We start from the raw sequence: 12,500 nt of genomic DNA, 5'->3' as shown, positions 1-12,500 counted from the left end.
GGCTAGACAGTAGTTTTGGATTATGAACAAAGGAATTTAAAACGTCTCACTATTTCTCATGTTCGTGTCCACAGATTTAGATCACATATTTAGAAGTCAATAGGTGGCTGGTTGAATTCAACACAAGACAAAACAATCCATTGTCCCTTGTTCTATGAGGTCCTTCTGACAGATCCGGCAGAAATATTTACAGTCAGGCACTTATGGAGACATAAGGCAAAGTTGTCAATTCTTGTGTTCAAAGTGTGTAGCATTTCTTTCCCAGTGTACAGTGTGATGACTTCGTGATTGGTTTATAGAGCAGCATCAGGTGACAGGTTTTGAGCTCACACTCACTTGCCTGCATCTCACACACACAGATACACAAACACACACTTCAAAAACACACGCACATACAACCGGAGTGAGGGTTTGAGCTTATTTTGTGAGGATACCTTGCATGAAAAAACAAACCAAACTAAAAAAACACATCTGCAACATCTCTCTCACACACATTTGCATGCATGCATGCATCTCTCATACACACACAAACACTTCTAGCACACACATGAACACACACACACACACAAAACCAGAGTAACTGATTATTACAGTAACATCCAAATCGGCATGGATCAGATCCATGTTTTAATTCAGCTCCGTCTTCCTCTACCTGGGTTTAACCAAGCCATTGTGTATTTCTCCGAACCCAACCACTAGACAACCTCTGACATATGACCTTTGAACTACACATACAGTACACCAGTCTGTGCGCTTTGCTTAAACACATTAGTAGTCAGCCACCTATATTAGTGTCAAGGATGCTCCCGTGTCGTCCACAGTAGCCGCCCCTCCTGTTGCTAGACTGTTATTAGCACCAAGCTAAGCTATATCTATGATAGAAGAAATTTAAATATAGTCGGAGGTTCACACTGCCAGCAGTTTTTGCCAGTAATCTTTGTTTATTTCCCTGACTCAATTTAGGATAGTCAGATGTAGATTAAATTAAGCTTGTTATAATGATATTAATCTTGTCGGTGTCAGTGTAGACCATTTAAACACACCAGAGATGTCGACAGTCGGCCACAGTTACCTTGTAAGTGTCTAGTGTTTCGTGGAGTTGCTGTGTCGACGGCAAGCTACCAAAAATATTAAATAACAAAGTAAAGTAAAATAACAATGACACAGCACTATTGCATGCACAATCCCGTCTCCAAGCTGCATCCAAGCTGGTCTACATTATTCCACACACCTACATCCATCCTCCTAAGTGCATTAGTTGCCCAGACAGCGGCTGGATCTCAAACAGGCCCGCCGGATCAGGCGCAGAGTCAAAAGCTATCTGGGCTGTTATTTGTTCAGAAAATGTCTTCACAGTATGGATTCCCAGAGACCTGGGTGGGGGGGGGGGGGGGGGGGGGTATCTCTTCACTACACACACATATAATCAATCACACAGAAATCTGTAGATACCAAAAATAGCCCTGTCACACAAACGTTTTTTAATCTGTGTGTGTGTGCTTCAAAGTTTACCTGCCAGTCTGTTCAACTGATATGGTTCATCCGGGTATACTGGTCAGTCAACATGTCCGTTTTATCTGGTAATCTGCCTGTATTTGTGATTAGCTATTCTATTCAGTCAACATGTCCGTTGTGTCTGTTAATCTGCCTGTATTTGTGATTAGCTATTCTATTCAGTCAACATGTCCGTTGTGTCTGTTAATCTGTCTGTATTTGTGATTAGGTTTTTGTCAGTCAACATGTCTGTTTTATCTGTTGATATGTCTGTATTTGTGATTAGGTTTTTGTCAGTCGAGCCATCCTGAACTGTGGGTTTGCATGTGCACCCATCAATGTACCGGTTCTCTTAATTATTTACACGGCTAGTCATCCATCCATCCATTCATTCATACATAGTACCTCAGTTAGTGAGTAACTTCTGCTGGTCTGTGCATCATCTCGTGTCTCCCGTCAGTCTTGCAGTCTATCTACCCATCCATCCATCCATCCGTCCATCCGTTCATCCGTCCATTCATTCATTCATTCATTCATTTATCCATCCATCCATCCATCCATCCATCCGTCCATCCACCCTGCTATCCGTTCATCCATCCATTCTTTTATATCTATCTATCTATCTATACATTGTTCGATGGATCGATCCATCCATCAATATATCCATTCATCCATTAAACCATCCATCCATCCCTTACTAAAAGTGTGCTGACCTATTGGTCAGTTAATATCTCTGTCTGTGTGCGTACTTTAGAGTCTAATAATGAAGTATTCTATGCAACTGTAGCTCTATGGGGGTTTTCCAAAGCCTCATAGACACATTCTTCCTTCTGTGATGGCGCTATATAGGTCCTCAGTCACAGCCTCATAGCGCCCCGCCCGGCTGTTCAGAAAGTAGATCTGGTCGGTAGAGTGACGCGGGTCAAATCCTTCCTTCTGGAGCCGCGTCTTTTGGATTTTAAAGGTTCCTGCAGTGGAACGAAATAGGAAAGACAGAAATACAGACAGAAAGAAAGGCAGAAAGAAGGAATTAAACCAAAAAAATAGTTTGCTTGCTTTTGTGGTTCTACTCAACACCAAGCACAAAAGAAGAGTGTCAAACTAGAGTGACAATGAGTGATCATTTCAACTATCTCATCATTCCAGTGTTAACTATTTTTGTATATACAACTTTTCAGAATCAACCTGCACAGGCATCAGAAATGGGCTTAATATATATGACTGCTATAACCTCATATAATCAGTAGGGGGCGCTAACCTGTGGTGTCGACCTCTGCTGAGAGACGCAGGAAGACGGGTCTGGCATAGGGAGGAAGCGCAGCTTGGACCTCCCTCAGGAATGCCTCAAAGTCAAAGGCACCTGTGGCCTCAGCAATAGTCGCCATGCCTGCCTTCCCCTCCGCACCTGCAGGGCGCAGCAGAGAGATAGAAGGATGAGAGGACATGAAGACCAACTTAAAATGTAATTAGGCTCGTTGTTTGTTTTCAATTTACAAATTTGATTTGTATCATTTCTATCCAGCTGTTATCTGGGTATCTGTGCAGTATGGGTAAGGCACGGGTAAACCAGGGGTACGACACAGGGACAGCAGGGGTACGGCACGGGTACAGCAAACGTACGACACGGGTACAGGTGGGGTACAGCATGAGGACAGCAGGGGTACGACATGGGCACAGCATGGTTTAAGTAGGGGTATAACAGGGGTAGTGCACAGATAAAGTAGGAACTATAGTAGTATACAGAGGGATCAGCATACGTAAGTATGCAGTATGGGAAGAGTGATCACCTGGCACGAGTACCCCGTACACCGCCACGTCGGTCTGGCCCAGGAGGCCGCTCAGGGTTCCCTCTACCTCTGTGGTGGAGACGTTCTCCCCCTTCCAGCGGAACGTGTCTCCACTACGGTCCCGGAAGTACATGTAGCCCAGGTCATCCATCACCAGCACGTCACCTAGTGGAGGGAGACAGGGAAAGAGAGAGAGAGAGAGAGAGAGAGGGAGGAAAAGGGGGAGAGAAAGAGAGAGAGAGAGAGTGATAGAGAGAGCGAGAGCGTTAGGAAAGGTTAAGTGATGAGGTGGCCAAGAAATCAGAATACCCACAACATAATAATAGGTAAATCATGAGAAGGGGATAGAGACAATAAAAACACAAAAAATGACACAAAAAGCGAAAAGAGAGAATGACACAGAAAGTGAAAACAGAGAGTAACACACAAAGTGAAAACAGAGAGTAACACACAAAGTGAAAACAGAGAGTAACACACAAAGTGAAAACAGAGAGTAACACACAAAGTGAAAAGAGTGTGACACACAAAAGGGAAGGAGATAACATATCTATCTATAAATCCAGGAATCTCTGTGTGTGGGTGTGTGTCAGTGTCAGTCTGTCTAGGGCGTATCTCCCTGACGGTAGATACGTTAGTTATGATATTTCGCAAGTAGCTTACGCATGTCATGAACCTGTGTATCCTTGATTTTGAAGATTTTTGAATTTATAGTTTTCGAGATATTTGTATTTTACCGTTTCCCGTAGGAAACAATGGGTTATCGTCTCCCGTCCCGTCGGCACTATGGGTAGTGACGTCACAATCAAACGCGTAGCGTTATTAAACTATCCTGCCTTCACTCAAAGTTCAGAATAGCGTTGGAAAGAGGAGGTGAGGTCCGCATTCAAATTCTTTTTGGTGAACAGATACAGACTTTTGCTCAGGTAATCTTAAGACAGTGATTGATTTGATCTATTCGTTTATTTTTAAGCTTCTTTATAATCTAAAGACAGTGATTGATTTCGTTTCGTTTATTTTTAAGCTTCTTTATATTAAGTTTCAAAGTTGATGCGTATGGGCCTCGCATGTAACCAACTCTCATTACCATGTTAAGTAGTATATTGTAGTTTGATGTATTTGTCTAAGAGTTAGCTTTCTATTCAATGTTGATGGTAAGCCTAGACCAGTGACCATGCGTTCATGCATCTACTGACGCAATGAGAGGTTTTCAGATGTGTCCCGATGTATCTGTTGTAATTCGTGTGTAGACTTTGTTTTCTCATTATTGCAATATTATAAACCTCAGTCTGCATTTACCCTGGCTGGGAGGGGCTGTCATTCGGAAGATGCTGTGTGTGATCGCCTTTGCTCTGTGTTCATTAAACCTGTCAGAGTGTATGAATAAACGGCTGGGTGCCAATCAAAATCACAACGCAAGAGTGGCCGCTACAAATGGTAGCTTATATTGATAAGCCTCGGAGGCTTTCAGATTGTACATCGCTTTCCCATCTGTTGCTATGGAGTCCACGAAATACGCGCAATTCTCGCTGTAAGTTATGTCGGGCCACGTCGTCATGTTATCCTCCCAGTTCTGCACTGAACAACAGCTAGTCTACACCTACATCTGCTAACACTACAGAATGCATAATTCCTACGGGCACTGCACTAGTATATATAATAAAGAGTCCATAATACTGCATCATGATTATAACTAAATGCTCACTGTAATACTGCAACAGGATTATGACTAAATGCTCACTGTAATACTGCAACTGGATTATAACTAGATGCTCACTGATAATGACTGCAGCCAGTGTCAACAGGGAAACTGCTCGCCCAAAGTGATTCAAAAGTCGGAAATCAAGCACAGAGAGAGGTGAGGGGTTCCATGTCACCAGACAGGTAAGTTGATTCTCCCTTTTCTACAAACCACAGAAACCTTATATTGCCTTAGGGCAATCACCTCAACAGTGGGAAATGAGAAACACACACGGGCACACTCACACACACTCACACAAACACACACACACACCCCCACACACACACAACCAATAAACACGAGAAACTAAATAAGAAAAAAGCTAGACATTAAGTCATAACAGGTCACCTGACAGGTACGCCGTGTCTCCCTTCTTGAAGACACTGTGGGCAATTTTCTTGCTGGTGGCGTCCTGGTTGGCGTAGCCGTCGAAGCGGCGCAGAGGGTCTTGCTGATTGATTTTCCCCACAAGCAGTCCAGGCTCCCCTTTCAAACACAAACAACAGCAAATGTTTATCCAGGGCTAAGGCATTAAGACATAATTTAAGGTAATCCTCTTAAAAGTGTCCATTTGGTCTGGACTAGAGAGGCTCACAGCTCAACTGATCTACAAGTCTTCGGTCTCACAAAGCCTGCAGGTCTCAGGTCTCACCTGGTCTCCAGGTCTCACCTGGTCTACAGGTCTCAGCTGGTATGCAGACCTCAGATCTCACCTGGTCTCCAGGTCTCACCTGGTCTAGAGGTATCAGATCTCACCTGGTCTACAGGTCTCAGGTCTCACCTGGTCTAGAGGTATCAGATCTCACCTGGTCTACATATCTCACCTGGTCTACAGATCTCAGCTAGTATGCAGATCTCAGGTCTCACCTGGTCTACAGATCTCACCTGGAATGCAGATATCAGGTCTCACCTGGTTTGCAGGGAAAGCACAGCCCCCTGCTGTCCCGCACCAGCTCCATGTTCTCCTCGTTCACCCTCACCAGCTGGATGGGGTACACGTTGGGCAGGATCCTGCTGTTGAAGCCACACGCCCCCACCTGGTAGAAGGACCACATTACACATTAAACAAATGTCAATTGTGCTCGTACCGTAAACAACAGGCACCTTATATGTATATACATATATTCTAAGCATTCATTTTTTACTTTCTGAAGGCCCAAAACCAGGTTTACTCATACACATCGTATACACCCCCCACACACACTCACACAAATATACATTACTACACAGACAAAAACACACACAAACATTTGTACCCAAACAAATCCTTTCCCTCCCACTCCAACTCCGACCCTTGACCCCTGACCTTGCCATCCATGTTGGCGATGCTGCAGTTGCATTCAGTGGCGCCGTAGAACTCTCCGACCTGCTTGACCCGGAAGCGCTCGGTGAAGGCCTCCCAAACGCTGGGCCGCAAGCCGTTTCCCACGGCCAAACGCACGCGGTGGGACGACTCTGCCGGACGCACCGGCTGGGAGAGCAGGTAACGGCAGATCTCGCCGATGTACTGCACCACCTGGGGACAGACGTGTTGCCAGGGAGACAGAGATCAGTTAAAGGTACAGGGTTAGTATCTATTTAGTTTTTTATATGTTCTATCTATCCTTTATTTTGGTATTTTATTTTTACAATGTGCTTTACCGTTTTACATATTAATTTTTCTACCTGCTCATTTGTAAAGCAATAACCAATGTGTATCAATAGTACTGCACCGCCTGGGGACACACGTGTTGACAGGGAGACAGAGATCAGTTAAAGGTACAGGGTTAGTATCTATTTAGCTTTTCTATGTTCTTTCAGCTTCATTTTTGATCTTTTATTTTAATTTGGTATGTTCTTTTACAGTCCGCAATTCTGGCAAATGTTTGATATTTGAGCTAAATAGCCACTTAAATGACACCACTCCCTTCCGTGCTCCTGAAGCAATGTGTTGATTGGATGGAACAGTGTATAGCTTGTTATGAGCGTATTGGATTAGAATCCTGGAGTACACGTCTTATGTACGTTTCAACAACATGAGAAACATGGGTATCGACTGCCCCACCAGGGGACCGAGTCAAAACAGACCACTACCACAGACCACTGCACTAATGAAATGACACATACTCTGTACTAGCAGTGGACAGAGTCAAGACAGACCACTACCACAGACCACTTCACTAAGTGAATTGACACGTACTCTGTACTAGCAGGGGACTGAGTCAAGACAGACCACTACCACAGACCACTTCACTAAGTGAATTGACACGTACTCTGTACTAGCAGGGGACTGAGTCAAGACAGACCACTACCACAGACCACTTCACTAAGTGAATTGACACTGGAGACAGACGTGAGGCAGACAGGACTAAGTGAATTGACACTGGGGACAGACGTGAGGCAGACAGGACTAAATTAAAATCACACCTCCGCTGTACAACCTTGGGGCAGACGTAAGACAGAGACATCCATTACATGTTAACAAAACAGGAAATGTGACATGAAAGACACAAAAATAGACACAAAAATAGACATAAAACAACGCAATCCATCACCTGTGGACAGACGTGTCCAAGAGAGATGTTAATTACATGAAACAAATCAAGAAAACCACCTAGGACGCATAGAGGACACACACACGCAAGACAGACAAGTCATGTAGACATTATGAAATAAACGAGCAGCGAACAACTTGAGGACATCCGTGGGAAAGACAAAACTATGTGAAAGGCAGACAGCGTACAACTATACTGGAACACCTTTGCAGATAAGGGAGAGAGACAAAATAGCATTACGCACAAGTGTTCTGAGGTTACACGCCAGATACTACAATCAAACTATAGATACACACATGTCTGTGTGTGTGTGTGTGTGTTGCTGTTGTACAATATCAGAATGAAATGCATGAAATCCAGATACTGCACCACCTGAGATGTTAGATGTTAACTGCATGTTAAAAATAACAGAAAAAAATACTGCGCTACATGAAGGCCGAGACCGAGGCAAAGAGAGACACTATCTGGGATGCTGTTGTACGAAATAAATACCAACCCTCTACCCTCGACCAACCAGTAATCTCAGTGGTTAAACAAACTCAAGGTGTCAAAAAATGGTCCTTCGACACCACCTACTGGAGAGAAATGTATTACACAGTAGTGTCACTGACATTCCCTATCAGGAAGAGGAACCTGCTAATTTCCAAGAAAACGTCCTTGTCTACTATCCAAGCCTGTGATTGGTTAGTGAAACCAAACACATTCTTTGATCGTGTTGTATGATTGGCTGACACACTCACTGTGCAGTTGTATTTGATGCAGTCGTCCCAGAACCGGCTGGCGGAGAACTTCCTCTTCACCACAACTGTGAGTCCGTGCAACAGACATTGCCCCACCCCCATGATGTTACCTAGGAAACCAAAGGAGAGAAAAAGAGATTTTATTGGTCAGTTTGTGCTACTGCCCCACCCATATGATGTTACCTAAGACACCAAAGAGATTTGTCAGATGGCATTCCGGACGCACCAATGACATCTGACACCTGAGATGAAAAGAGTTTCTAACATAGACGAACTGGCTTTGATTCATGTGATGATATGATATTGTGACAGGCTGAGAGAGAGTCATCCAAATAAAAGGAGAAGCAAGAAGCACAGGAAAAAGTAATTAGGAGGAGTCATATGAAGGTTATAAAAGGCAAAGACCAGAAAGGGATGAAAGTCAGAGAGAGAGAGAGAGAGAGAGAGAGAGAGAGAGTAGAGAGGAAAAAGAGTAAAGGCAAAAGAGGCGATGAGCGGGAAAGAAAGAAAAAGGACAACACCTGGGGAATTAGATGCTAACTGGTCTATGGATGAAAAAGAAAAGGATGATATCCAAAGAGGGAAACGATATAGCAGAAAAAGAAAGAGGGTTCATGCGTCTGTGCGTCTGTGCGTCTGTGTGTGTGTGTGTGTGTGAGTGTGTGAGTGAACGCGTGTCAACTCCACACACCTGCTGAGTGGTAGAGGGGCAGGCAGTTGTAGATGATGTCATCTGGCCGCATGCCGAAAGAGTAGTACCCGAACGCAGCGATGCGGAAATACCTAGAACGCACACAGAACATTCGTCCTTACAGAAAATTCTAGAACCTTTGTCATCTCTGAACAACCCAATCAACAATGCTATCTGGGAGAAAAAACTTAATCAAGAGCACCTCAAATAGAGTTGTGTTCAGTCACAAGGGGGCAGCCCCTTAATTTAGCTGTTTGTGTGTTGAGGTTTTTACTGTGGTCGCTAGAATATATATAGGTGACGTTAAGTAGCCTATAGTGTGTAAAGTAATGTGTTAGGTGAGATTAAGTTGCCTATAGTTCAGTAATGTGTTAAGAGACGCTAAGTAGCCTATAGTTCAGTTAAGTATTAGGAGACGTTAAGTGGCCTATAGTTCTGTAATGTGTAAGGAGACTAAGTAGCCTATAGTTTAGTAATGTGTTAGGTGACGTTAAGTAGGCTATAGTTCAGTAATGTGTTAGGTGATGTTAAGTAACCTAATCCTTCTTCAGGTATTGGTGTGTGGTGAGCCCTAAAGAGGTGGTGTGATGGGTCACTGTGTCAGTATGTGACTCTGGCTAAGGGTTGAGATTTTGTCATCAGCTGTCTGACCTTGCACCCAATTTCATCATCCCAATTTCATCATATCCTCTCTCTCTCTCTCTCTCAACTATTATTTCATATACGAGAACACAGTCAAAGACCTCACACATTGTGTCTGTGTCTGTGTCTGTGTCTGTGTCTGTGTCTGTGTCTGTGTCTGTGTCTGTGTCTGTGTCTGTGTCTGTGTCTGTGTCTGTCACCATGAGTGACTTTCTCGGGGCATACTCTCACCGGCTGTGTACTACGATAGCAGCTTTAGGAAGCCCAGTGGTCCCCGAGGTATAGATGTAGAAGAGTCTGTCTGAATGGGGGAGAGAGAGGAAGAGAGAGAGAGAGAGAGAGAGAGAGAGAGATGGATACAGTATAAACAGTTGGGTCTCTAAAACATTATAGATTAAATTTAATTAAAACAATTAAGCATCTTTGGGTATTTAGAAAAGCAAATTTATTATTGTTAATATTATCTAATATTAATATTAACTGGCAGAGAGATTAACAATGTGGAAGTAGATGTCCTTCACCTTTCTCAAACACACACACACACACGCACACATCTCAACAACCATGCCACATGACACATGCAGGCAAACACACAGGCATTACAAATGGTCCAAATAGACCATGTGTCAAATGGATCTTTTGCCACCTGTCAAAACACAAACACACACTCACAGAGACACACAAGCACACACACGCACACAAACACAGAGGGAGAGACACACAAGTGCGCGCACACACACACACACACACACACACACACACACACACACACAAATGGGATGTGTTATATTTTTCTGTTTACATTATTGGCTCATCTTTTCACACACAAACATGTGCACGTACACATAAACACACACACAAACACATGTGAGCATACACACATGCACACACATGTGCACGTACACCCATGCCCAAACATGTACACATACACAAACACACATGTGCACACACATACACGCACAAACATGTGCACACACATACACACACTCTGACTGGTTAGTCAAATGAAATTGCCTTGTGTGTGTGTGGTTGTGTTGAGGTCATCATGCCCTGAAGCATCACAGTCCACTCATATTATTCCTGGCCTGTCTTTGTTCTTGACCTCCAGTCACAATGTGTCCTCTGACACCTATGCTAGGCATGATATGCTCCCGTGTTCTCTCTGTTTGGCTGCCTTCGTCGTTAATGGGCAGTTGGTGGTTGGGTTGGAGTGGAGTGTCAGTCCGGTCTTTTACAGCACCTGGTTTCGAAAATGTGTTAGGTGGGGTTAAGTAGCCTATAGTTCTGTAATGTGTCAGGTGATGTAAAGTAGGCTACAGGTGTGTAAGTGGATGTCCCACCATAGACTACATTACCCACAATCCCCTTTTCACATTTCATTCCTTATCTATATTCCAGTGACCCTGCATATTTATGAAATGTGTTAGGTGACGTTAAGTAGCCTATAGTGTGTAAAGTAATGTGTTAGGTGAGGTTAAGTTGCCTATAGTTCAGTAATGTGTTAAGAGACGCTAAGTAGCCTATAGTTCAGTTAAGTATTAGGAGACGTTAAGTAGCCTATAGTTCAGTAATGTGTTAGGAGACGTTAAGTAGCCTATAGTTCAGTTAAGTATTCGGTGACGTTAAGTTGGCTATAGTTATGTAATGTGTTAGGTGAGGTGGCCAATAGTTCAGTTAAGTATTAGGCGATGTTAAGTAGACTAAAGTTCTGTAATGTGTTAGGAGACGTTAAGTAGTCTATAGTTCAGTAATGTGTGAGGAGACTAAGTAACCTAATCCGTTTTAAGGTATTGGTGAGCCCTAAAGAGGTGGTGTGATGGGTCACTGTGTCACTATGTGACTCTGGCTAAGGGTTGAGATTTTGTCATCAGCTGTCTGACCTTGCACCCAATTACACATCCCAACCCTCTTAACATTCTCTCTCTATCATTTTGGTTTTGAATTTTTAATTGATTTAAGAAATGAAGCATTTGATTTGTAATGTATTATTCATATAATCTCTCTCTCACTCACACACACACAGACACAGACACAGACACAGACACAGACACAGACACAGACACAGACACTGATATTTTGCTCTCTTCATTCTGCATATTTTAGAAGTTTCTCTCATACTGTTGGCCGTCTCCTTTTAACTCCCTAACTGCTCCCTCTTTCTTTGTCATCACTCTCTTTTGTCTTTCTTACTTTTCTTTTTTCCTTCAGTCACTGAGTAAGGCTTCGCTGACACGCCTTCTTCACACTCACACTCACACACAAACACACTCACATACACACACACAAACACACTCACATACACACACACAAACACGCACACACAGCATTTGTATCCTACTCTTTGACTGCCTTGTTTTCATCGCTGTTTTTCACACTCATGCCCGCACACACACACACACACACACACACCCATGCATGCCCCCCCGCCGCACACACACACACATACACAGTGCTCTTTCCCTCACACTCATTCCCTCATTCACAAATGCCCTGCACTCTGCTGGTATGTGACCTTTACCCTACTTTCCCTGGCAAACCCCTCCATATTCACTCTCTCTCCATCCATCCCTCCCTCCCTCCCTCCCTCTCCCTCTCCCTCTCTTGCTCCCTTACTTACACACAAACACACAGGTTTGATTGTGTCAGTGATTTATCTCAGTGTCATGTCTGCAGTCTCGTAATAGTGTGTGTGGTGCATAAACTCTCTCCTTCTCTCCCCGTTTCTCTCTCTCGATCTCTCTCCCTCTCCCTGTTTGTCTCTCTCTCTCTCTCTCTATCTCTCTCTTTCTCTTTCTTTTTCTCGCTCTCTCTATCTTTTGGATAATGATAAGTATAGTCTCATAATAGCACTGTGTGTGTGTGTGTGTGTGTGTG

The 12,500-nt window shown here is 43.6% G+C and overlaps 1 protein-coding gene across 1 annotated transcript in view; it reads right to left on the bottom strand.

Moving 5' to 3' along the window:
• Nucleotides 1–1,387: 1,387 nt before the first annotated feature.
• The window catches only part of LOC308374336 (long-chain fatty acid transport protein 1-like), a 20,150-nt gene continuing 9,037 nt past the window's right edge, over nt 1,388–12,500 (bottom strand). Inside the window, exons 5-13 of the mRNA XM_080850100.1 lie at nt 9,858–9,927; nt 8,985–9,076; nt 8,294–8,403; nt 6,326–6,535; nt 5,930–6,056; nt 5,368–5,505; nt 3,282–3,446; nt 2,753–2,899; nt 1,388–2,462 (exon numbers count right to left, since the gene is read on the bottom strand). Coding sequence (XP_080706226.1) covers nt 2,305–2,462; nt 2,753–2,899; nt 3,282–3,446; nt 5,368–5,505; nt 5,930–6,056; nt 6,326–6,535; nt 8,294–8,403; nt 8,985–9,076; nt 9,858–9,927 — 1,217 coding nt within the window. The 3' untranslated portion in view covers nt 1,388–2,304. The remainder of the gene's footprint in view (nt 2,463–2,752; nt 2,900–3,281; nt 3,447–5,367; nt 5,506–5,929; nt 6,057–6,325; nt 6,536–8,293; nt 8,404–8,984; nt 9,077–9,857; nt 9,928–12,500) is intronic.

This window comes from Sprattus sprattus, assembly GCF_963457725.1.
Source record: "Sprattus sprattus genome assembly, chromosome: 1".
NCBI classification, from domain to species: Eukaryota; Metazoa; Chordata; class Actinopteri; order Clupeiformes; family Clupeidae; genus Sprattus; species Sprattus sprattus.
Note: the sequence above shows the minus strand (reverse complement) of the source record. Positions and strands in the feature narration are given on the sequence as shown.